Below are 26,880 nucleotides of genomic sequence, written 5' to 3'. Positions count from 1 at the left end.
ATCTTTGCTGTAAATGTGACCAAGAAATTTTTTTTTAGCTTTTGGTAACTGGTTTCTGTATATATGTTTTATATCTAAATCAATTTTTTATATCTTTAAAAAAAATTGAGAACTCGAATGATTGAAGCTTTAACTATCTTAATGTGCTCTCCTCTGCCAAAACTGCTCACTATTCCAGGATCACCCTGGAATGCAAAGGTAACCCCGGCTTCTCTTCACTACAAAACTATCTTCTTAAACCCCTCTCCCCTGCCTCCTCCACCCTCACCTCCAACAAGAAGTGCAAGGAGCTCATGAATTACTTTGTCACTAAGATTGAGACCATCCGTTCAGCTGCCTCTGCCGCCTCCCTCCCGTTCCCTTGCCCACCAAGCCAAACTTCCCCCACGGGTTCCCCCCTGCCCTAGCTCTGAACTTGCATCTTTTTCCAGTTTTTCTCCTATCTCCCTTTGTGTCCTCTCCGAGCTCATCTTGACCATGAGACCCATCTCCTGGTCCCTCGAGCCTACTCCCACCAAACTGCTCACCGCCCAACTTCCTTTCCTGGCCCCCATGTTAGCTGATATTGTAAACTGTTCCCTCTCCTTAGGTACTGTCCCCCTCCCCTTCAAATCTTCCATCATCACCCCCCACCCCCTCAAAAAAACCCACCCTTGACCCCTCTGTCCTTGCAAACTACCACCCCATCTCCAAACTCCCTTTCCTCTCAAGTCCTTGAATGTATTGTTGCCTCCCAAATCTATGCCATCTTTCCCACTACTCCATGTTTGAATCCCCCCATTCAGGTTTCAGCCCCTGCCACAATACTGAAACGGCCCTTATCAAAGTTACGAATTACATCCTATGTGACCCGTGACCGTGATTAAACTATCCTCATCCTTCTCAGCCTGACTGCAGCCTTTGACACGGTCGACCACAGCATCCTCCTCCGACGCCTCTCCAAAGTCGTCCAGCTGGGTGGGACTGCGCACGCCTGGTTCCATTCTTATCTATCCAATGGTAGCCAGAGAATCATCTTTAATGGCTTCTCTTCCCGCTCCTGCACCATTACCTCTGGAGTCACCCAAGGATCCATCCTTGGCCCACTCCTATTTCTCATCTACGTGCTGTCCATTGGCGACATCATCCAAAAATATGTCGGGTTCCGCATGTAAGCTGACTACACCCAGCTATACCTCCCCACTACCTCTCTCGACCCCTCCATTGTCTCTGATTTGTCACACTGCTTGTCCGACCTCCATTGAATGAGCAAAAATTTCCTCCCAACTAAATATTGGGAAGACCAAAGCCATTGTCTTTGGTTGCCACCAACTCCATCCCTCTCCCTGGCCACTGCCTGAGGCTGAACCAGACTGTTTGCACCCTTGGCATCCTATTTGACCCTGATATGAGCTTCTGACCACATATCCGCTCCATCACCAAGACCACCTACTTCCACCTCCGTAACGTCGCCCGTCTTTGCCCCCGTCTCAGCTTATCTGCTGCTGAAACCCTCATCCATGCCTTTATTACCTCTAGACTTGACTGTTCCAATGCTCTCCTGGCTGGCCTCCCATTTTCCACCCCTCCATAAACTTGAGCTCATCCAAAACTCTGCTGCCCGCACCTAGTCTCGTTCACCCATCATCCCTGTGCTCGCTGACCTACATTGGCTCCCGGTCCGGGAACATCTTGATTTTAAAATTCTCATCCTTGTTTTCAAATCCCTCAGTGGCCTCGCTCCTCCCTATCTCTGTAACCTCCTCCAGTCCTACAACCCTCCGAGATCTTTGGGCTCTTCCAACTCTTGTGCAGCCCCGATTTTAATCGCTTCACCATTGGTGGCCGTGCCTTCAGCTGCCTAGGCCCAAAGCTCTGGAATTCCCTCCCTAGACCTCTCCGCCTCTCTATCCTCCTTTTTAAGACGCTCCTTAAAACCTACCTCGACGTGTCCTAATATCTCCTTATGTGGCTCGGTGTCAAATTTTGTTTGATAATCGCTCCTGTGAAGTGCCTTGGGTGTTTTACTACGTTAAAGGCACTATATAAATGCAAGTTGTTTTCACGGTCACATTAAATGGACTCTGCCTTGTTGAGACCTTGCTCAGAAAAAAATCCATTGTTATCAGTCTTCAGTACAACAGGATCTCAACAGTCAAAACAAAGCTGACAATTTTTAAAAATGCCTAACTGGAAAACAGGCCTGAATAAAGGACTGTGACAAAGGCCACTGCTTTAAGATAACAAAATAATTTGCATTATTTTTTTATTTCTTGAATTTCAGGATTATTCTTATTGTTTTGAGATTATAGTCTGCAGTTCATTGTTTTTTTTAATGAAAACTGAAACCCAATGCAGTGTCAATGATGTTTGGGGAGAGTGGGGGGAGGAAGAAAGTAGTGTTGCATAATAAAAATCTGTATTAAAGAACTAACAATTGTGACCTGATTGCTACAACTTTATCTGGTGTTAATCTGCAGTTGACTAGGAGGAAATAACTCTGGCCATGTGTAAATTGAGCCAGCAGTCAGTAACCACTCATTTCATTGGTTATATAATTTCTGTAAGAACACAGAGATCACTTTTGCCAACAAATGTTTGTAAAAGTATGGCCAGAGTTATTTCCTCCTAGTCAACTGCAGATTAACACCGGATAAAGTTGTAGCAATCAGGTCACAATTATTAGTTCTTCAATGCAGATTTTTATTATGCAACACTACTTTCTTCCTCCCCCCCACTCTCCCCAAACATCATTGACACTGCATTGGGTTTCAGTGTTTTTTTTTAATGTAAAATGACCTGCAGATATAATCTCAAAACAATAAGAATCCTGAAATTCAAGAAATAAAAAAATAATGCAAATTATTTTTTTATCTTAAAGCAGTGGCCTTCGTCACAGTCCTTTTATTAAGGCCTGTTTTCCAGTTAGGCATTTTTTAAAATTGTCAGCTTGGTCATAATGCATAGCCCAGACTATAGTGAATTTGCTATAGTTTGAATCCAAACTGACAATCAGGTAAACCTGGGGCTTCACTAATAGCTGTTAGTTTGGATTCATTATAAATCTCCAACTGTTTGAATTAAAAGTTGTTGTGTAAATATATGCCTATCTACTAAATTAAAATTACTTTCTTTGCCATCTCAGGGTGAATCTGAATTCTCTTTAAACCGAGGCCCTGTCTGTCCCCTCAGTTGGTTGTAAAGGCAGGGGAGTTCTCCCGTTGTCCTGGAAAATATTTATCGCTCAACCAACATCACTAAAAACAGGATATCTGGTCATTCTCATTGTTTTTGTGGGACCTTGTGCTCAAATTTGCTCCACATTTCCCTACATTACAACAGTGACTACATGTCAAAAAATATTTCATTGGCTGTAAAGTGCTTTGGGATGTCCCGAGGATGGGATAAATACAAGATCTTAGGTTCTTTCTTTGGTGCAGATCTTTTTTAACTCTACTTTAGTGAATAAGCTGGAGAGGATTTGAAGAATTTGTGCTTGCATACTAGAGATTATTGGATACCACAATTGGAAAAAAAAATCTGAAGAGCAGTTGGTGTGAAAATATAGATTGTAACTGTGGTTGGGTTGTTATAGAAGGTTAATTTTCTATAGTGTATACCTAATGCAGTGCAAGTATTTTAAGCCATGTCATTGAGATTGTTTTTAGTAACCACTTTCATTTAAATGGACTTTTTCATGTTTAAATTTGCTAAGGATAGGGGAGAGAATGGGACATGTACTAAGGTTTTGTGGCATAGTTAGAAGAAAACCTTGGCCGAAGAGAAGTTTTGGGAAGACTTTTAAATGTAGAGAGCTGGATTGAAGGCTTTGCTGACAGTAATAGATCCGAACGATGGGGGATCCACATAAGGTCAGAGTCAGAGGGTACAGGAGAGGGACATTAGGCATGGGAAGGTTGTAGAGGTGGGGTGTGCTGAGACCATGGAGGGATATGTTGATGAAGATGGATATTTTAAATTGAATATACTGGGGACATGTGCCTTTGTAGGTCAGCAAGGACAGTGATGATGGGTGAGTGAGGTTGGTGTGGCACAGGATCTAGGCATTGAGGTTTTGGACAGTTTGGAGTTTATGGAAGTGGAGGTCAACAATCAGGCAAGGAGAACCTTGCAGAAAATGAAGCCAGAGGTGATAATGACATGGTTAAGGGTTTCAGCAGCATTAAAGATAAGGTTAGGGAGGGAGGGAGGTGGGCAACCTTGTAAGCTGTCTTGATAATGAATATAGTGTGGAGTTTGAAGCTCTGTGGGCCTTTTGGAAATGGCAGTCTTTCACTTGGCTGAAGCAAAGTAATTGCTGAGTGTTTTAGGATATATTGGATACAAGAACTGTGGGGGAAATTTCAGCAATCTGGAATAGATTTTCTTAAAAAAAATACCTGCTTCCAAGGGCAAGCTTTTAACCAGGCTTAAGTTACAAATAGACTGAATGGTCTGCTTATACTGTAGATGAAGGTTAATTAACACAATTATAATCCTTCTGTCTCCATTGGTTCTATTAAAATTTACCATTTAAAAAAAAATGTTTTCACAGCCCGTGATGCTGACGAGAGAGAGCAGTGGATTCATGCATTAGAGGAAACCATTCTTCGTCACACTCTGCAGCTCAGGGTAAGTTCTTTTTATTGGATTATTGTAAATTGCATCATGTCTGTGGGCATTAATTTCTGGATTATTTCCAGTGAAATCATGCTGTCGCAGTTGAGTTTAAAAGCAATGAGCTATTGAAAATGAGTGCTTATGCATAAACTATAGTTGCTCTAAAGCTGTACATTTGTAATAAGATGGAGTGTAATGATTGATGAGAGCTCTAAATGTTGACCTTGCATTACTGCAGCTGATTGATGCTTAACAAGTTGTAGCGTGGAGTCAAATGAAGGGATTCATATGAGATGCTTTGAAAGAAGAGGTTTATTCTTGTACACCTCCTGCTGGACAGCTTCAGGACCTGGGAATGTTTTTTTCAGGTCAGGGATTTCTAAATTAGAGGAAAAAAGCCAATAAAATATGTAATGCCTCACACTATTTCAGTTTGGTATTTGTTTTTTCCTCCCTCCATGCAAATCTGTCATTCAACAGACATATAGTGTCATTTTAAAACCTTCATATCATGCTGGGCCACTCTCAGTTGCTCTGCATCTCAGTTGTATGTCCGAGACAGAACTGTCATTTGTTATGTGTAATGTGGCTTCCCAAAAACATAGTCCATTGTGTACAATTTCTGGGGATTGATGGGGCAATTGTCAGTTGTGTATGATTTATTTACTCATCAAAGTTGGGTGCTAAAATCAATACTTAAAAGGAAAATATGAGATTCTGCCATTGAGGGAGAACCTCCTGAGAACTTTGATTGAAGCTAACTTTCAACAGAGGGGGACATTTTTTGAAGCATTGAGGAAGCTGGAAGAGGTATTTTGCTGGACTGTTTTACTCATGGTTGGGGGGGGGGGGCCTGAAGCTTGAAAAGAGTAAATTAATTCCTTGTTCATGGTGTCTAGATAATTAATATGCTCTATTGTTTGTGCCTAATAGCTTTGCTTTTGTAAATTGTTTAAGTGTAAATAAATTCTATCAGTTTTTCTTATTTGGGACCTGAGTGTGATATTTTGCATATTTTGAGAGATCGAAATGTAGTGGAAATGCTAGAGATTCCAGGGTGCAATATTTCTGCTAAATAGGCTCTACTAGGCCTCACTCTCCTCTGCCAAAACCACACACTACTCTAGGATCATCCTGGAAAGCAAAGATAACTCCAGGCTTCCTTTCTCCACTACCAATCATCTCCTTAAACGCCTCTGCTCTGCCCCTTCTACCTTCACTTTGAATGAGTGCAAGGAACTCATAGACTTCTATTCAGCTGTATTTGCTGCTTTCCCATCTTCCCCTTGCCTACCAAGTCATACACCCTCCCCACCCCAGATTCCCCTAACCCTGAACCCCCATCTCCAGTTTCTTTCCCACATCCCCCCTCATGCCTTCTCTGAGCTCATCTTGTCCATGAGACCCACCTCCTGCTCCCTTGACCCCATTAAACTGCTGACCACTCAACCTCCCTTCCTGGCCCCCATGCTAGCTGACATTGTAAATGGTCCCCTCTCCTCCTGTACTTGGCCCTCCCTTTCAAAAGCACTGTACCAATCCCTCCTCCAAAAAAAACATCTTCAACCCCTCTGTCCTTGCAAACTACCACCCCATCTTCAACCTCCCTTTCCTCTCCAAAGTTCTTGAACGTGCTGTTGCCTCCCAAATCCGTGCCCATCTTTCCTACAACTCTTAAAGTTTCTTTTGTTTTATAATGGTATTTCAAAGTGAAACAAATATAATCTTGTATCTGAAATCGCACTGTATAATAGTACATCGTATTGAGGGACATTTGTATGATGCAAGGGAGTTTCTTTGTACACTTGAATTCTGTAATTTTGAAGTTTTTCGTGTCTTCATTGATGAAGTATGCTGATTTCAGAATGATTTAGTTGATTATACTTTGGACTTGTGGTTAAGCATTGAGTAGCCGAGACATGCACACCAGGAAGGTCCCGGGTCTTTTCTGAATTAGGTATTTAATTGGGTGGTAATAGGGGCGCTACAATTGACATTGGTGTCCTGGGTTAGAAAGGGGAGAATCCAAAAGGATCGCCACTCCTGATTGGTGTCCATTGACTGGTGGAAGTGCTTGTATGTGGACATCAGGTGAGGGCAGGATTGAGTTTGACTATGTTGTGCCCTGTGGTGGAATGGGAACAGGAGTAGGTCCATTCAGCCCCTCGAGCCTGAATCGCCATTCTATTAGATCATCTGTACCTCAACTCCATTTACCCGCTTTTGCTCCATATGCCTTGATACCCTTACCTAATAAAAATCTATCAATCATAGCCGTGAAAATTTCAATTGACCTTTTGGAGGAGAAAGTTCCAAATTTCTACTACTCTTGTGTGAAAAAGTACTTCCTCATTTCACTCCTAACTGGGCTAGCTCTAATTTTAAGATTACACCCCCTTGTTCTGGATTGTTCCACCAGAGTAAAGAGTTTCTCTGTATCTACCCTATCAAATCCCATTATCATTTTAAAGACCTCGATTAGATCACCCCTCAACCTTCTAAACTCAAGGGAATACAAACTAAATTTATATCTTTCCTGAGGTTCATTGTCCAAAACAGTACTTCAGATGATGTGTGACCAAGGCTCTGTACAACGGAAGCATCGCTTCCTCACTTTTCCATCCCCTTGAGATAAAGGCCAACATTCCATTAGCCTTTTTGATTACTTTTTGTACCTGTGCACTAGCTTTTAATGATCGAGACGCTCATGTTTTGTTACTAATAATTGACTACTTTTTAATTCTAGACCAAAAAAGTAGATTTATGCTGAAACATGTATGTTTTGAAGGAATAGACAGTTTAAAATTCAAATAACATCTGGATAAATCTACTGCAATGGGAATACAGTTCAATCTTTTTGACACATACCCATCGTTTTAGCCATTCTTTTGTATAGTAACGGTAAGTTTTGTAACATTGTAAAACTCCAAATATATTTTTGTTTCAAGAATATCAAGTTGAATTGTTTTGTAGAATAGCATAAATTTTGTTTTTGAAATTTCTCTCCTGAAGTCACTGACTATTGCTGGGGTATCATTACACAGATGCCAATAGGCCTCCAGTACTGCCCCCACATGACCATTCTACACTTGTGAGCCTTAACAGTGAATGTCACCAGGGTATTTGACTGTGGAGGGCATCACCACTGAGCCCAATTCTGTTTCAATGAATGTTCACATACACAAGCTCAAATACTAAGGGGTAGATTTTTGTCTTTACTACCTGGGTATTAAGCATCACCTGGGTATTAAGCATCTCCTGGGTGTAGTGCGGAAAGGAAAATTGTGGTGGACAACTTATACCCATACTGTGGACATGATGTGGAGGTGCCGGTGATGGACTGGGGTGGACAAATGTAAGGAGTCGCACAACACCAGGTTATAGTCCAACAGCTTTATTTGAAATCACAAGCTTTCGGAGCTTTGCTCCTTCGTCAGGTGAGTGAAGGGTTACATAAAAAAACCCTTCACTCACCTGACGAAGGAACAAAGCTCCGAAAGCTTGTGATTTCAAATAAAGCTGTTGGATATAACCTGGTGTTGTGCGACTCCTTACATTTGTCCATACTGTGGAAGTTGTCCACCACAACCCAGATGAACACATTTTATTTTTCTTCAATTTCTCCTCAAAATGTCTTCCCTTACCTATTCTCTGCTGAAGGATTCATAGTGGGGTACAGTTCCACTGGTGGTATCAGTCCTTCAGTACCTTGCGCAAAGACGTTGAAAAGCTTGCTGACATTTAACTATCAACAGTGTTACTGGGGGAAGTCATGGTTAGCGATGGAGGCCACACAGATGAGTCTGATCCTGTTCTCAACCAATATCCACACACGTGCAGAGGTCACTGAGTACTGATCAGGAGCAGGAAACTTGTTCCCTCTGAGTAACACTGAGGCCAGTTGTAGTGTGCCCACTGCCAGCCTGGCTGAGATTGTCTAACAACATAAAGCAGACTTTCCTGGTCCTGCAGCTCAGTGCCACAACACTATGATCACTCACTGTCTTAATTCGCTTAGGTTAGATGTTTGGGACTCACGGGCTTTCTCTTTAACAAAAAGGGCTGTCCTCCGTGCATATTAGATAATAAATTGTACACTCTGCTCTTCTGTAACAATTTCTGCTGCTATTTCTGCAGCTATGATTGAGTGATGAATAATTTATGATTACAGGATGAAGGCAAAATCAATCATGAAACATTTGCATTGACAACTACCAGTTTATATCTGATCCAAATGCTTTGAGGGTTTAGTGTTTTGTACTACGATACATAGTCAGGCCACGTTGGTGAAATTGCAAAACAAAAACCTTTTATATTTAGTGGATAATTTTGAAAGAATTATCCACATTTTTTCGAAAACTTGGTAAGATAGAAATGGACATCAGCCAGTATGTTACTGCGGGGTTCGGGACAGGCAGAATTATGGTTAACAATGGCAACTTGAGTCCCTAGCATGGAATAGCCCATAATTGGCGTTTGACCACAGTTTAAATGCACTCTTGTACTGGTTTATCCTGGTTCCTTTACAGCTTCCAAAACATTATGTTTTAGATGGGCCAGAATGTAGATGTCAGTAGCAAAAAATGGTTTTGTTGAAGGGGGAATTAAATGATGAGCCCACATGAGTTCGCATGTCTTGATGATATCCTCAATTAGACATGATTGCCTTCAATATAGTATTCTGATTGGCTAAACTCTGTATTTTACACATTGTATTTAAATTAAGAAAAGTTGAGTTTAATTGAGGTCTTTTGTATTGGATTCCCTTTTTCAAATTTCCAGTATTTCATTTAAGGCGATAACGGCTGGCATTTTTTTTGTTTATTTATAGTTCAGATCTCTGAAGTACCTTTGTATTTTATGAAGCTATTGTACATATAGGTATTGCATTCACAATTTATGAAGCCATTATTTGATTAAGATATATTCAATTAGGAAGTGTCTTACGTTCTGGCAGTCTTCTGGTTGGTGTTGGTGTCTCTTATGGCCAGTGGGTGGGTTCCTTTGCTGAGGGGGTAGTTTGTGTTGAGTGGATCTCCAAGAAGGAGTCCCAGACTGCCTGGCATTTTCCCCAATTCCAGGTGGAGACCAAACATCACTTGATCTGATTAGCAGACGTCCCACGAGTTTCAGCCACATGAGGGTGAGACTGCACTTTGCCACAGAGGGGACTACATCTTCTTGCAGCTAGTAACGAAAGGTGATAGCCTGCTCATTGCGGGGGGCTTTTTCTCTCCAGTGGGCAGGCCCAGGAGGCACTTAGCTGGGCCTTCTGGGATCATGAGACTGATCATGTTCCTAATGATTTCCTAGACTGCTATCCAGAATGTCTGGATGTGGAGGCATAACCAGAATATGCAAAAGAGGGTGCCTTTGTGACAATTTGTGGAACATGTGTGGGGTGCAGTATGTGCGATTTATGATTTTGAATTGGCCTTCCTACATTTTGCTGCAGGTGGAGGCTTTTAGGGTCTGGCTCCATGTGTTTTGATATTCTTCCTCCCATATCTGTTGGCTTAGGTCACATTCCCAGGCTTCCTTCGAGCTTTCTGTTCTGTTCTTGGTCATGGAGTAAGGTATGTAGGGTGGAGATGGAGATGCATCTGCAATAAATTGTTAGGGAGTGGAGGAGTAGTTCCAAGGGAGTTGGATTGTGTTGAAGTCTACAGAGTATTGTGGGGTTCTGGAGGTAGTGCTTCATCTGGAGTTTGATATTGGTCGTTGTGAAGAATTTGGTGCTGCCGCAGGTATCTCTTCGGATTCTGTGATGTAAGCCACTTCCTTTAGTGCTCTGGTTGCCTGCTTTTTTTTTAATAGAGATTGACTCCCATTGCCCTGTATCAGCTAGTGTGGTAACAGCACCTGAGAGTATAGCAATGAAACTCTCTTGTGATCTGAACTGGATCTCTGTGTCTTGAGCGTGTGCTTTAATATCTCTTGAGAGTGAACCAAATTAACACTAGGCGGAGTATCATTTGGTTCAGTTCTTAAGCAGCTTTATTCCACGGTACACGTAATGTACAGAAAACTAAATATGATAAAATTCATGTGTTACAATTAGTACAATTTCTGTTCGCATACTGTTACAAAAAAAATAAAGGACGCGCATTCCACTAGCTCACTTTAGGGAATCTTATCTTAACGTAGAAATATAGATTTGCTCTGCTGTCTGTCCTGCCGCAGAGGTTGCTTCTCCCCTACAGCTTTTCTGTGTCTGTGTTCATTTTTTATTATTTAAAAAGCCTCTCCTCAAAGACTAGAAGAAATCAAAGAAATTTATCAACACCAAGGTGCTAGATGTCCCCTGAATGACCAGACATTGCAAATGAATGCACTATTGTTTGAGAACTCTAAAACAACAGCCCATCGTGCATTTAAAACACCTCGACTGCCGCTGGATTGACAACTCAGCAAGGGACTTTCTGGAAGAGCCAACCACTTTTAGGTAAGCTTCTGTATTTTAAGACATTGTGGCATCATTTAAATAAATCTATTCAGAGTCCCGCCCGACAACCGGCCAGGTGGGTGTGTGTATCTAGCAGCAGGAGGCCACAGCCAGGGATCCATGTGACTGGTCCCTGGCAGTCTGTTGGGGAGGGGGCGGTGGAAGCTCTGGGCAGGGATTGGGAGGGGAAGGCTTGTAGGTAGGGACCAGGATGGGAGTGGAAAGGCTGTCGGTAGGGATGGTGGTGGGGGGTTGGGGCAGGCTGTGAGTGGGGGAAGGCTGTTTGCAGGGATCAGGAGGGGGAGAACCCTGTGGCCACCATCGGGCGGGGGACGGGAAGAAAAGATCTGTCAAAAATTGGGAGGGGTTGGGGGGTAGCTCGGCGCAAGGCACAAGGTTTCCTCGTGAGGCCTGGAGGAACACTCCTGCCCCTCCTGGCCCACAAGGAAACCTAAAATAAAATTTTAAAAGTTACCTCCTGGGCTGCTTCTGGCTCAGGATCCGACTCCCGACAGCTTTCCCAGATGGGGAAGCCGATACTGCTTCCCCGCTCAGGCCTGTGTTGAAATTGCAGATCGGGTCCTGATGACGTCAGAGAAGAGAATGTTACCACTGACACCTTGTAGAGGGCTTACTGTAGCTTTTTTTTTAGGAGCAATGTTGTTAATACTCCATTACACATTGCAATTATTTGCCCACTTGTCTACTTTTGAACTCATAAGAACATAAGAAATGGGAGCAGTTGGCCGTCCGGCCCCTCTAGCCTGCTCCGCCATTCAACAAGATCATGGCTCATCATCTACCTCAACGCCATTTTCCTGCACTATCCCCATATCCCTTAATGCCTTTAATATCTAGAAATCTATCAATCTCTGTTTTGAATGTACTCAATGACTGAGCCTCCACAGCTCTCTGGGGTAGAGAATTCCAAAGATTCACCACCTTCAGAGTGAAGAAATTTCTTTTCATCTCAGTCCTAAATGGCCTATTCTGAGACTGTGACCCCGGTTCCAGATTCCCCAGACAGGGGAAACATCTTCCCTGCATCTACCCTGTCGAGCCCTGTAAGAATTTTGTATGTTTCATGCTATTATTACTAGCTAAAATGTCTATCAAAAAGTTTGCAGATTACAACATTAAAATGCTAACGTAACTTTACCTTTTAAAAAAAAATCAGTTTTCTCCCCTCATTTCCTGAGTGCACTGATTCTTGATGGGTTACAGTTCCATGGCACCAACACCTCTCTGGTATCCACCTTGGGCCATTCTTGTGTGAGCTCAGATAGTAAGTGTTGGCAGTGGGGGTGTCACGCTGAGCCTGGTGCAGTCCTTGCCCAGTGTCTACACGTGCATGCCTAGCAGCAGAGGTCGTAAAATAACAATCAAGAACAGGAATCCTGACTAATTTACTTATTCTCTTTCCCTAGCTCAATGATATTGAGGCCCATTGTAGTGCTCCACCTGCTGTCCAACTAACTCGATACAGAATAGGGATCAAACCGTTGCCTTTCTGATCTGTATAACTCAGTATCACAGTAGGCAACGCCTTTACCCATTAAGATTGGGGTGAGGGGCAACTTTTCTTCATCATGTGTTACAACACTTAATATAAATTTGACTTGACTTATTTAGAGTGTAGCCTACAAGTTATAAAAATGAATGCTAGTAGGAAAGATTCATCAAGCCAAATTAACTATTTAAAAGCATGTTTCCAACAGCTGCTGTCAGATTTGAGTACTGACGTACATTCTGACGTCATGTTAATGAGCTTCTTACCAGAGCTCCTTGAGGACTGTAAACCAATTTGAACCATATCATGTGGCTCTTGAGCCTGTGCACATGCATCCACATGAGCACTATGTGTAAAAAATGGTCAACAGATTATTGTACTGAAAAAAAGTTGTTATGGGTGGAGTTTAACATAACCACTGCTTGAAAAATAATTCAAACTTCTTTCTCAGTTTTTTCCTTGTGCAGGTTCTTGGAATAAGATATTTTATCAAAAAGTATATATCATCATCCATACCCTTTTTAAAAAGAATTCTGATTAATATTTTACTATTTTGTTTGTGTTGAATTTGTTGAATAGTTTTAAAATAGTTTGTGCAGCACAGTAGTTGTGTAAATCACTAGCATGTTGAGCCTTGGAGTGGTAGGACATGGGCAATTCACTATTTTGTAGGTTTCTAAAATTAGATCTTGATGGGAATGCACTAACAAGACTGTTTGTACTGATGACTTAGGTAGTATGCATTTAGTTGTGCAACATCTGTGACATGCCCACTGGTACCCATTACATTTTTCCAAGTCTCTTTCTGTGCTCCTAGCAGTCTCCAAGGTCAAATTTGTGAGATGCCTGTCCTTGTTACATTTGTTTCTGGCTGCACCCAACACTTCTGCTACTCTGTAATTAGTATATATCAGAGCAGCAAAATTCTGTAATTAATATTTATATTGATATGGAGGGTAAATGTTGATACTCTATAGGCTGAATGGCCTGCTTCTGTGTTATAATTTCTATGTATTGCTATGTATTTGAATATATTATATTAATTACATAGTAACAAGTATTGAAACTCAGTAGTCCCCACCACTTTGAAACGTTCATGATTAAAACAGGCAGTCGCTAATATCGGCCAAAATGTGTTTACCATTTATATCTATTTGCATTAATATCAATTTCACAGTTGTCGGTTATAGCGTATTAAGTGCTCTGTTTATTTCAGGCAGAATCAGCTGTGGTTACCCAATAGGAATTCTTGATCACACAGTTTGGGCTTATCAAGAAAAACAAGAATGCTTTAGCTTTAATCCCAAACAGGATTTTAAAAAAAATTATGATCTTAAAAATTGATTTTTTTTGCTGGTCTAAATGTATTTTTTTATTCAACCTGATACCTTCCAAGAAAAGCAAAATGCAATTATTTCACCAATTAAAGTCCAAGCACTTAACAGCGGCTTTTGAGTCAAAGTAGAAAGCCCTGACAGCTGACTTTAAATGTCCTTCCAGTATCCTAATTTCATGTTGCTTACACAAGTCATGATACTCTCTGCTGTACCAGTGCTGTAATGATTAAAATACTCTTTTAAAAAAATGACAAAGATTTTATCGTTCTAAATGGAAATGTAATCAATTTATTCTGGCCAAAGTAAACTTAGTAATCTTACTTACTGCGATATTGTTTAAAACAATCGCTTGCAGCTTGCTTGTATATATTGGTCAAGAAATCCTATGTTGACAATTTCAGGATGATTAATGAAGGTCCCTTTTCTAATTTATAACGATTTCCAGTAGGTATTGTGTTGGTAAATATTCTGGTTTCAGTTTGTACAATAATAGAGTACTGTTGTAGCACTTTCCCGTTATACAGGCCATTGTGTAAAGCGGGCAAATCGCGTTCGCATGAACCTGCCCACCATAAACGGTGGGGACTGTAGTGTGAGGATTACCCAGCTGGTACTAAGTTTTTGGCACTGTAAGGATATTGATTTCCTACTCAGTTCACAAGCAGCTAGCTCAAAAGGGTGCATTCATCATCCAAGTGGAGCTCTCATGATTGAGAAACCCACCTATCTCCAAGGACTGCTTTTTGACCTGCTCAAAGGTGAACATTATTGTATCCTCTCAGAATATACTGCAGTGAACACGCCTTTTAAGGGGGAGAACTTTACTTCCTCCTCAACTCCCTCATCCCATTGCCTGAGTAATTCTCCACTTGCATGTGACCATGTAACTTTAATTGTTTTTCACCTCAATGCTCAGTTGTATTCAGCTTCAGTGACCTCTGGCAACCAGTTACCTTGATGTTGGCAGCACTTAATGTTTAAACAAAAAGATTAAAATTATTTTTAAATGGAGTGCTGGTGTTGAAACTCCATCTTAAACCTTTACTGCTTGGTACTATCATGATAAATGTTGTAAATTGCTAAATGTAGGTGATAAAATGCCAACTTGCAATTGTAACTTGCAGTGTCAGATGCAAGTGAAGCACATGCAACCTAAGCAAGTATTAGACTGAATTTGAAAAGCTTTTTTCAAGTTCTCTTTTTTGTTACATATTGATAAGACCGGCAATTTAGCACTTACTTTGAAGAAGTCATTTTAAACTTGTATTTTAAAGGAGAACAATGCTAGCCGAGACCAAATGTAAACACAGAATGACAAATGTCCTAATATAGCTCATATGTGGAGATCCTAGACCAATCCGTGCAAGCTCTTATAATATACATGTCCTTTAGCCAATCAGGGAAGCTGCTGTGTACAGCTTCTGAAGTTCACAGATTAGCAAATAGAGGAAGTACTGTGCTGGGTCGCTTCTGGAGCCACGGTGGTCAAACGTGTTTATGCACAGAGAGCTCTTTGTCTAAATTGAGTTAGAGGAAAATACATTCTTCCTTTATAAAAATGTCTTTATAAAACGAACACAGAGGAGTTAACTTTGGAACGAAGCAGATGAGAATAATGGCAGTGAAAGGATTCACCAGCGTAAGTTGCAAAACCTCTTTAATTGGGAAGTAGGCCACAGTGCTTTCTGTTTTAGATTTAGTGCCTGTGGTCATTTTAAATGTCTTCCTCATTACTTCAAAACTGTAAGATGGCTATGATGTGTAAGAGTAATTTTTTCTGTAGTTTGTGTGTAACTTACATGAGTTTTTACTTGCAATATTTAAAAGTTAAACATGTGGCAGTGCTTTTGTGAATACTGAAGTCACTGAATATTTAAAGCATTTTTACGAAAAACATGTTGAACCACTGAATTTTAGTGACAGTACCCTTTGTATCAAAAGGAAATTCTTGCTCTCCCTTTGCTCCCTCCCTTCCATACCACAGACAAAGGATATATGCATTTGTTTTTGTAGTTATGGCACTGATGCTATATAAGCACTAACCTTAAACCTCAGGGCCTCAAAAAAAAATCAGGTGACTCTCATGATTTGATTTAATGATGCATTTCAAATGGGCGTGCTAGAAAGACTCTGTTGCATCTCTAAAACATCATCCTCCCTGTCTAGTAATTTAGAAAATACTTCATTTTGACAAGTGACAAGTGGATTCATAGTTCCTTTTGGAGGTATGCATTTTAGTAATGTGTTTGAATGCTCACTTCGGTAACACTTACCTAAGTTTCAACCAATATTATGTAGAAATACCTGTATATGTATAATCCTAACATTAATCTAGAACTCCAAAAATGTTTCATTGAATTTTAAAACAAGTGTTTTCACTTTTTTTTTCTCCAATTTTTTCTGCTCTTCTGAAGATGATGACTTGTGCTTGGTTACAGTCCACGGGTACCATTTGCTCTCGGATATCTTCCCCAAGTGACCAATGTTCAAGTGTAAGTCTCGACAGTGAGTGTTGGCAGGGCTATCCCAGCCAAGCTTGATCCTGTCCTCGTGAAATCCATATAAGTGCACTTCCAGCAGGGGTCACTGGTTAGTGACCAGGAGCAAGAACCTTGGACAGTTGGGGGTCGATTTTCATCCTCACTGCCTGTGCAGTAATCTGGCAGAGCAGATTGCCCGCCCTATATAGAACCCACCGGATTTTCATTCCATTGATTTCATTGGAATGAAAATCAGGCAAGTTCAATCAAGGGCGAGTGATCAGCTCTGCCAGATTCCCATCCAGGTAGTGAAGATGAAAATCCACCCCTTAATTTTTTTTTCCTTCCCTAGCCCTGAGACCAGTTATAATGACCCTACTACCACCCTGGTTGAAATTGGCTAACTCAATGAGACAGCAGATCGAACCTGTATAGTTGAGTTTATTGACTGGATAAACTCACTAAGTCATTACTGAAACCTTCACTGCATTTTAATCTAGATGAAAGTCTGTTAATTTTGTGATTTCCAAATTTTCCATGGTTTCAACAAAAGTTTAAATTTAGCTCATGTTTTATTTTACTGTCCATATTCTTAAAAGCGCATTGAATAAAACTTATCCAGGATTAATTTCTGTTCAGATTGACATTTGCATGACTGTTCTATTCTCAGCACATTTAGACCTTTAAAGAAATTCCAAGCCACCTCCACAAACAGTAATTTCAGATCATCTTTATGAAAATATCCTGTAGTTACAGTCCTTGGTGATTTGCAAATACTGCTTCAGTTCTGCGTGGGGTAATTGGGATAAAAACATGATGTGGAGATGCCGGTGATGGACTGGGGTTGACAATTGTAAACAATTTTACAACACCAAGTTATAGTCCAACGATTTTTATTTGAAATCTACAAGCTTTCGGAGGTTTCCTCCTTCCTCAGGAAACCTCCGAAAGCTTGTAGATTTCAAATAAAAATCGTTGGACTATAACTTGGTGTTGTAAAATTGTTTACAAGGGATAAAAACAGTTCAAGCAAAAATGTAGGTTGCGTCTGCTTTTGGTTTAGTTGACTGAATTGTCCCCCAGTAATTTCAACAGTGCATTCAAATAGCCTACAGGCCTTATTACCGAATATGAAGCATGTAGCACAATGTAAGAATCATAATGAAAATTTAAATGCACAGCATTTCAACTGAAAAATAATTAAAATGTAAAATACAACCATTTAAGATGAACTCATGCTGCACTTTTTGAGGAACAGACGATAGATGCCTAAAAGTGATAATTTCATCATGTAATTTGATTGTTATATAAGGATTGATCTAGTAGTCATTCCAAAGTCTGGGGAAAATAGCTTTCAATTGTAAAATAAACTTTTATAGAGCTTAATCCTCAATGATTTTTCTCAAATTGGTGATGATAATTATAATCATTTTCATGATGTCAATTGTATCGTGTGAATCAATTTTCTGAAAAACTGCAGTGAAATTAAGACCAGTTTTAAAGTCAAAAGAATTACTGGAATAAAAGTGCCTTTAGTCTTTTGCAAATATGTTTTTTTTTGGTTCTGTACATTGAGACTTGCTGAAATTATATAATATTAACAGTTTTTGGAGGAAATTCACGTTTTTAAGAACTTGCTTCTCTTTGCTCCCCATCCTAAGGAAAAGAAGGGGCCTGAAGCTTAACCTTTTCGTGTGATTTACTGGTACTGATTGAATGAATAAGTGAGCCAAATTTCTCTTTCCTTCTGATGAGAGAATAGATTCTGATGAATACGAATACAGATTGGGTGGCAGTATTCCAAAGACTCACTGACCTGGCCACAGATCATTTTATGAATATCAAGCACGAGAAACACCCATATTCTTAAATCTGTAAGTCTTCGTATATAAACCTGAGAAAATGGAGGGAAGTTCCTTTTAAAAATGTTTTATTAGCTTCCCTTGATGGCTCAGATTAGTCAATTAGTTGAGTAACTGAGCCAGATGAAATAGGAAGGTTACACCCTTGATTGTTGGACTGTGCAGAATTAGACTATTTCGGTAACAGTGGTAGAGAGATGGTGTTGGCCTCACTGTCCCCAGGTTACGGAGGTAATAATCAGCCACTGTTCCCAGTCGTTACCATTACCCAGTGACTTCCGCTAGAAACTTGTTCATGATGGATGGCTGTGCTTCCCATGGTTCAACTCTCCTTCCCAAGACATTACTGTAAGTAGAAGAGAAACGAGCACAGTCCTTTTTTTGCTAATTAAAAAGTGGCCAATAACTAAAGCAATGTATGTAAGGAATCTTACAACACCAGGTTATAGTCCAACAGTTTTATTTGAAAATCACAAGCTTTCGGAGGCTTCCTCCTTCGTCAGGTGACTCACCTGACGAAGGAGGAAGCCTCCGAAAGCTTGTGATTTTCAAATAAAACTGTTGGACTATATAACCTGGTGTTGTAAGATTCCTTACATTTGTCCACCCCAGTCCATCACCGGCATCTCCACATTAGAGCAATGTAAGAGAAGGTTCATATGTACAGGAAAAGATCAGCTGCTCCATCAAGCCTGCCCCACAATCATGACTGCTGGAGCATCATGACCAGGCAGTTTCTACCATCCAGCAGCCATGCAGTCTTCTGGGAGAGGCAAAAACATTGACCAAAAGGGGGAAAACAAATCTGGGAAATTCCTCTCCAAACCCTTCAGGTGTTCGAAACCAGTCCAGGAGATCACATTGACTATGCATTGTGTTAACTGTTAAACCACTTACCTTTTACATGATAGGGACAGAATGGTGTCCTTTGAGTTTTATTGAATGATTCTATTGATACAACATAATACCCTGTTTGCTTTGGCTATGGCTTCTCTGCATTGGTCATGAATCTTGAGTGATCTGTGCACAATAACACAGAGATCCTTTTTTCTCAACTGCTTTCTGTTTTGTTCCCTGTCAATGATAAGTATATTCTGTGTTGGTCCTACCTACATGCATCACACTGCCATCTAGGTTCAATGCCGTTTGCCATGGTATGGCCCATTCCCCTAGTGCATCTAGATCTTTTTGCAGAAGATTGTACTCCTCTACAGTCTTCATACATGCACAGATTTTAGTATCATCTGCATACTTGCTGACCATACCCTCAAGACCACTGTCCAGGTCATTAACGAAAATAGTGAACAGTAGTGGACCTAACGCTGATTTTTTATTATTCATTCATGGAATGTGGGCGTTGCTGGCAAGGTCAGCATTTATTGCCCATTCCTAATTAATTGCCCTTGAGAAGGTGTTGGTGATCCACCGCCTTGAACCGCTGCAGTCCGTGTGGTGAAGGTTCTCCCACAGTGCTGTTGGGTAGGGAGTTCCAGGATTTTGACCCAGGGACGATGAAGGAACGGCGATATATTTCCAAGTCGGGATGGTGTGTGACTTGGAGGGGTACGTGCAGCTGGTGTTGTTCCCATGTGCCTGCTGCCCTTGTCCTTCTAGGTGGTAGAGGTCGTGGGTTTGGGAGGTGCTGTCGAAGAAGCCTTGGCGAGTTGCTGCAGTGCATCCTGTGGATGGTACACACTGCAGCCACAGTGTGCAGTTGGTGGAGGGATTGAATGTTTAGGGTGGTGGATGGGGTGCCAGTCAAGTGGGCTGCTTTGTCCTGGATGGTGTCAAGCTTCTTGAGTGTTGTTGGGAGCTGCATTCATCCAGGCAAGTGGAGAGTATTCCATCACACTCCTACTTGTGCCTTGTAGATGGTGGAAAGGCTTTTGGGAGTCAGGAGGTGAGTCACTCGCCACAGAATACCCAGCCTCTGAACTGCTCTTGTAGCCACAGTATTTATGTGGCTGGTCCAGTTAAGTTTCTGGTCAATGGTGACCCCAGGATGTTGATGGTGGGGGATTCAGCGATGGTAATGCCGTTGAATGTCAAGGGGAGGTGGTTAGACTCTCTCTTGTTGGAGATGGTCATTGCCTGGCATTTGTCTAGCGTGAATGTTACTTGCCACTTATCAGCCCAAGCTTGGATGTTGTCCAGGTCTTGCTGCATGCGGGCACGGACTGCTTCATTACCTGCGGGGTTGCGAATGGAACTGAACACTGTGCAATCATCAGCGAACATCCCCATTTCTGACCTTATGATGGAGGGAAGGTCATTGATGAAGCAGCTGACGATGGTTGGGCCTTGGACACTGCCCTGAGGAACTCCTGCAGCAATGCCCTGGGGCTGAGATGATTGGCCTCCAACAACCACTACCTTCATCCTTTGTGCTAGGTATGACTCCAGCCACTGGAGTGTTTTCCCCCTGATTCCCATTGACTTCAATTTTACTAGGGCTCCTTTGTGCCACACTCAGTCAAAGGCTGCCTTGATGTCAAGGGCAGTCACTCTCACCTTGCTTCTGGAATTCAGCTCTTTTGTCCATGTTTGGACCAAGGCTGTAATGAGGTCTGGAGCTGAGTGGTCCTGGCGGAACCCAAACTGAGCATCGGTGAGCAGGTAATTGGTGAGTAAGTGCAGCTTGATGGCACTGTCGAAGACACCTTTGCTGATGATTGAGAGTAGAACTGATGGGGCGGTAATTGGCCAGATTGGATTTGTCCTGCTTTTTGTGGACAGGACATACCTGGGCAATTTTCCACATTGTCGGGTAGATGCCAGTGTCGTAGTTGTACTGAACAGTTTGGGGGACACTGCCTCTATGCTGATCCACAACCATTGACTACAGCTTTCTACCAGTGGGATTGGAGCCAATTCCTAATCCAGTGTCGCAAATTCCCATTGATACCACAAGATTCTATCTTGTGAAGTATCCTAGTGTGAGATACCTTATCAGAGACTTTCGGAAAGCCCAGGTAGATAGTGTCAACTGGATTATCCTCATCCACTAACCTAGTAATTTCTTCAAAAAACTCAAGCAAGTTTTTAAGACACAACCTTCTTTTCCAGAAGCTGCGTTGAGTATCTCTATAATGGCCCCTTCTCTTTCCCAGTGATTATAAAGAGCATCTCTCAACACCCTTTCAAGCATCTTTCTTATGACCGATGTCAGGCTGATAGGCCTGTAGTTCCTTGGCTCTGATTTGTCCCTTTTGATAATCTGAAGTAGGAGATCCAGGGGAACAACCCTTGACTGTGTTGTACTGTTAAAGATATGGGCAAGGAGCTTACAGAACACCTGTCTCACCTCTTCAACTATCCTTGGGTGGATGTCATCTGGACCTGGAGACCTATCTGTTTTGAGATTTCCTATTCTATCCAAGATGACATCTCTATCTATTTTAATATATATAATGTTATTGACTACAGAACCTCCCACAGATAGAATCTGAGCATCATCCACAGGAGTGTAGAGGGATGCAAAACAGTCCTTTAACAGCTCTTCTAATGCTTGGTAATCTGTCCTGAACTGTATTTCAGTGGCCATATACGATTTTTAACGATCTTCTAACTCTTGATGTAGCTGAAAAATCTTTTGCTACTGCTACCACAATTGTGTACCATTTTTTCCCTAAAGATTTCCTAGCTTCTCTAATGGCTGCTTTTGTCTTCCTTAATTATGTGTGATATTTGTCCCTGTTCTCATGTGACTTAAATTCTTAAGTCTGTAAAATGCCTTTTGTTTAATTCTAATTTGTCTCTGCACATTTCTTATTAGCCATTTTGACTTTCTATGTGCCCCTCTTCTAACCATTGGAACGTACATGGCCTCATTTTGTTTTAGAATGGTTTTGAAGACAACCCATTTATCCTCTATTTGTTTGCCTATCAAGTAGGATTGTCCAGTCCATTTTTGCCAAATCTTCAACCATTTTTTCAAAATTAGCCCTCTTAACATCAGGAACCAGCATTAGATTATTACTATTTATTTATTGCCTAATCGTGGAATCATAGATTGGTTACAGCACAGAAGGAGGCCATTCGGGCCATCGAGCCTGTGCCAGATCATAAATCATAAATGCATGTCGAAAGAATGGGTTTATGATTTTGTTATAGTGAACAGTGAAAATCTTCGATACATGGTTTATTAATTTTTTTTGGTGAACCTAGTACTCCAGACCAAATTGTGGTAAAATATTTTGGCTTCATAGTTCCACAGAATACACAAGCACTGCTTTGATAACTCTATTAAAGAGTTAAATAAATAGTGTTTGTTTTTGTTTTAAGAATATTAGTGTTGTAATGTTTAATTATCTGAACACTTCTCTAACTCTATTTATGGGATTAAAAATGAATCCGAATAAAAATTAATTCAGGCTGAAATTTGTTTTTAGCAAATTCTTTGGTGTTAAGAGAAATAAACTCCCTTATTACATTATTCCTGTTGTCTCCATGTAATTGCTGTGAAAGAAGATGACTCATGCTGGGGTACAGTTCGGTAGGCAAGTGATACCTCGCTGAAGTGGCCATTTTTCATGCATGAGCCTGGATAGTGAGTATGACATATTACTTGCCTGAGAGGGGTACCATAGCAGGGTAGATTTCTGTCCTCACAGGCACATTCCAGCAAAGACCACTGGGTAGTAGGAAATTTGATGTGTTTCTTGACCCCCTCATCCCTCCACCTCACTTACCACCTACCCAAGGATCTGTTGCATCCCTCACTGCTTCCCCAATTAAGATCTGCAAATAGACCACATATCTGAACTGGATCCTTCTTGGTCAATATGGCTCAGTAGCTCATCGTTCAGTGCAGTTACTCACTTTGAGCTAATTGGAATCAAAGATAGTTGGTTTTATTCACTAAACCTAATTTGGGCTTAACAATGATATGCTTTTTTTTAGACTGAAAAAACTGGGCATGTTTTCATTGGAATAAGGAACGTTAAGGGGAGATATAATAGAAGTGCTCAAAATTATGAAAGGTTTTGATAAAGCAAATTGGGAAAAACTATTTCTGTTGGTTAGTGAGTCGGTAACTAGATGGCATAAAAGATCGCTAACAAAGAATGAAGGGAGAGGTTAAGAGATGTTTTAATGCAGATGGTTGTTAGGAAAAGCACGCCCTACTACAAACAATGGTGTAATCAACATCCAAAGAAGCTTTTGAAAGGGAAGTAGATAAATATTTGAAAATAAAAGTTTAAAAGAGTATGGGAAAAGGGCAGGGGAGTAGGACTAGGTGAATGGTGCTTTCACTGAGCCAGCACAAGGGTGATTGGCTGAATAGCCTCATTCTGTGCTGTAAAATTCTGTGATTCTTGTGACAGAGTCTGAATTGTTTCTCTCTAACATTCAAATTGTGTTTGTGATCTAATTAGCAGATGACTTAATTGATTTAATTTAGGGGGCTTCATGTGAAGTTGTGTCCTGCCCAATATTTTTCCCACAACCAACATCACTAAAACAGATTATCTGGTTATTAGCTCATTGCTGTTTGTGGGACCTTGCTGTGTGCAGTTTGGCTGCCATGTGTCCCTACATTACAACAGTGACTATACTTCTAATATACTTCATTGGCTGTAAAGCATTTTGGGACATCCTGAGATCTTGGAAGGTGCTGTATAAATGCAAGTCATAAGAAATAGGAACAGGAGTAGGCCATATGGTCCCTCAAGCCTGCTCTGCCATTTGATAAGATCGTGGCTGATCTTCTACCTCAACTCCACTTTCCTGCCATTATCCCTTTATTCCCTTATTGTCCAAAAATCTATTGATCTCAATCTTGAATATACTCAACGACTGAGCATCCACAGCCCTCTGAGGTAGAGAATTCCAAAGATTCACAACCCTCTGAGTCCTTTCTTTTCATAGACCGGTATGTCTATAGTATGATTTTCAGCTGGCTGACCCAAGTTATACTGCTGACAGTGCCTTGTACTGAGTTTAGTGATAGTGAAGCTCTCTGCATGTGTGTTTAAGTGCATATATAGAACTCCGGTCTCCAGATGGCTTGTTTTTGTTATAAGAGAGAGTGTGTGTGTGTGTGGTTATAATATTTATTTCACAATACTAGAAGTCAAAAGTAAGTTTAGCACCAATGGAGAACTTTTAAAATTTGAATTTTCACCGGGTTAAATTTATACTACATCAAAAGCAACATACTGCGGATGCTGGAAATCTGAAATAAAAACAGAAAATGCTGGAGAAGCTCAGCAAGTCAGGCAGCATCTGTGGAGAAAGAAACAGAGTTAACGTTTCAGGTCAAAGACCTTTCATCAGAACTATACTACACCTGGTTAGAATTATACTACACCTGGTGTGAAGACTAACACTGAGATATTCTACTAGAGGCGATCTCCCAACTCTTGCTTTAGTCAGCTCAGCAAGCTAACTTCTGCGTTATACTACCACTAAGTCATACTACCATATTTGCATCCATTCACACCTGAAACCACTTCACCTTGAAGCACAAATGGTAATATTACTAGTATAAAGAATGAATTTAATGGGTTGAATATCTCCACCACTAAACAAACAAACCCATTTGTCTTGCGCTTGTAAATTGTTTTTGACTCTCATTAGACAGACACATGTTTTTATGTTGTATGTGATGAGAGCTAACTCTTATTTTGGGAATTTCTCCATATGTCTATTCTCTTTAATTATATTTATGCATGAAATATTGTTTGATTTGTTTGGGAAACTAACTGAGCAGACTCCTATGTTAATTGGACAGTTGCATGATATTTAATTTGCTCGGGAAAAAGCAACTATTAATATTTCCCATAAATGTTGGTTTCGACATCTATGGAATTGAAAGTCGGTCTTGTGGAAGAGGCAGGCGCTTACTTATTTAAAAGCTTTTGGTTTGGTGAAATTGGGAATTTCTCTTACATGATAGATAGGGTTGCCAACTCTGGACATATTCCTGGAGGTTTTATCACATGACCTCCTGCCTCCAGCCTCCAACCGCCACGCCCCCCCCCTATGCTCCCGCCATTAATAACCCAACACGTCCATCCTCACAGCGCACAGCCTTCCTATGCCAATTAGAAATCAAACAGTCTCTTCATTACCCAATTGGATGATTCTTGACTGTCAGTCAAACAGCATTTTTACCCATTTTCGATATTTTTATAACTGGTAAACAAAACTGTTCAAAAAAAATCTTTTTAAAACTTTTTTTAATGCCCTTACGATTTTTCTCCCGGGTTCCTCGCAGCAGTATCCTGGAGACTAGTCTTTAATTCCTGGAGGTTCCAGGGCAGTCCTGGAGGGTTGGCAACCCTAACGGTAGATTGTGCTGGACATCAAAATGGAGACTGAATTCATTCCACAACAAGAACTTTGTTCTTGTCAATTTGACATATTTAAACTAAATCAAAGGTCATGATTACTATGGGTGTTCCCTTTTTGTTAAATTTGTATTGTACTTTTAGTATTTAGCTGCTTTAGACTGTAAACTGCTAGTCGTTGTGGTAATATCCACCATTTCAACGAGTATTTGGTAACATGAAGTGAAACTACATTAAATCCATTAAGCAGATTACGGCATATGGGGTAATTGTTGGCCTTTGGGATTCATCTCTGAAAGGGCAGAGAAAAAAATAGGCAGAGTTTCTGGAATGTACTGGATAAAGGTCTGCTGACAGGAACAGCTATTGGCATGTTGAGAGACAACATGGTATTAAAAGCCCAAAGCTGTAATACTGCTGTTTTTAATAACTTTAATAGTTTCCATTTAATTTTGTGTGTTAATTATATTGATGTAAATTGAGCTGTATGCAGTAGTAAATCCATTTCTATTGTAACTTGTATTTTCAAATATCTGCTTGAGCACCTTGTGTACAAGAATGTGATGTGTTGGTATGGAGAATTTAATATTGCAGATATTTAAGTTGAATGTTTCCTTCCAATTGGCAGAGGATGCCTCACCGATTACTATAACTACTTATCTTTACAGGGTGGTGAAACGGGATTTGTTCCAAGTGTTCAAGATTTTGACAAAAAGCTTGCTGAAGCTGATGCCTATTTACAGATTTTAATTGATCAACTGAAGGTAATTGAACCTAATTTATTCTGTAACTTTTGAAAGCTTGGGCGAGTTTGCAAAAAGTCCACTGATACTACATACAAAGCATAATTGATAATGGTACTATCAGTGAGAAACCACATCCACCCCACATCCATCCATATGTTTGTAGAGTTTCTCCAGCATTGCTAATTGGTTTATGTAAACCATGTGGTATTACATAAGAACATGAGAAGTAGGAGCAGGAGTAGGCCATACGGCCCCTCGAGCCTCCTTCGCCATTCAATAAGGTGATGGCTGATCATCTACCTCAACTCCCTTTCCCACCCTATCCCCATATCCCTTGATTCCCTTAGTGTTCAAACAGCCATCAATCTCAGTCTTGAATATACTCAATGACTGAGCATCCATGGCCCATTGGGGTGGAGAATTCCAAAGATTCGCAACCCTCTGAGTGAAGACATTTTTCCTCATCTTGGTCCTAAATGGCCGACCCCTTATCTTGAGACTATGACCTTTAGTTCTAGACTCTCCAGCCGGGGGAAAACAGCCTCTCTGCATCTACTTTGTCAGGCCCTCTAAGAATTTTATACGTTTCTTCTAAACTCCAGAGAA

At 40.8% G+C, this 26,880-nt stretch overlaps 1 protein-coding gene across 4 annotated transcripts in view; it reads left to right on the top strand.

Annotated features, from left to right (window-relative positions):
* osbpl9 (oxysterol binding protein-like 9) overlaps positions 1 to 26,880 on the top strand; it is a 176,799-nt gene that overhangs the window by 68,853 nt on the left and 81,066 nt on the right. For 3 of the 4 annotated variants that reach the window (XM_067990225.1, XM_067990224.1, XM_067990223.1), the window contains exons 4-5: positions 4,535 to 4,611; positions 26,197 to 26,292. In XM_067990225.1, the coding sequence (XP_067846326.1) occupies positions 4,535 to 4,611; positions 26,197 to 26,292 (173 nt within the window). Of the gene's footprint in view, positions 1 to 4,534; positions 4,612 to 15,375; positions 15,531 to 26,196; positions 26,293 to 26,880 lie in introns of those variants that run through there. The other variant, XM_067990226.1, reaches the window with a different exon arrangement.

The sequence above is a fragment of the Heptranchias perlo genome, chromosome 9 (assembly GCF_035084215.1).
Source record: "Heptranchias perlo isolate sHepPer1 chromosome 9, sHepPer1.hap1, whole genome shotgun sequence".
In the NCBI taxonomy this organism is placed as follows: domain Eukaryota; kingdom Metazoa; phylum Chordata; class Chondrichthyes; order Hexanchiformes; family Hexanchidae; genus Heptranchias; species Heptranchias perlo.
The sequence above is the reverse complement of the archived record's forward strand: the minus strand, read 5'-3'. Positions and strand labels throughout refer to the sequence as shown.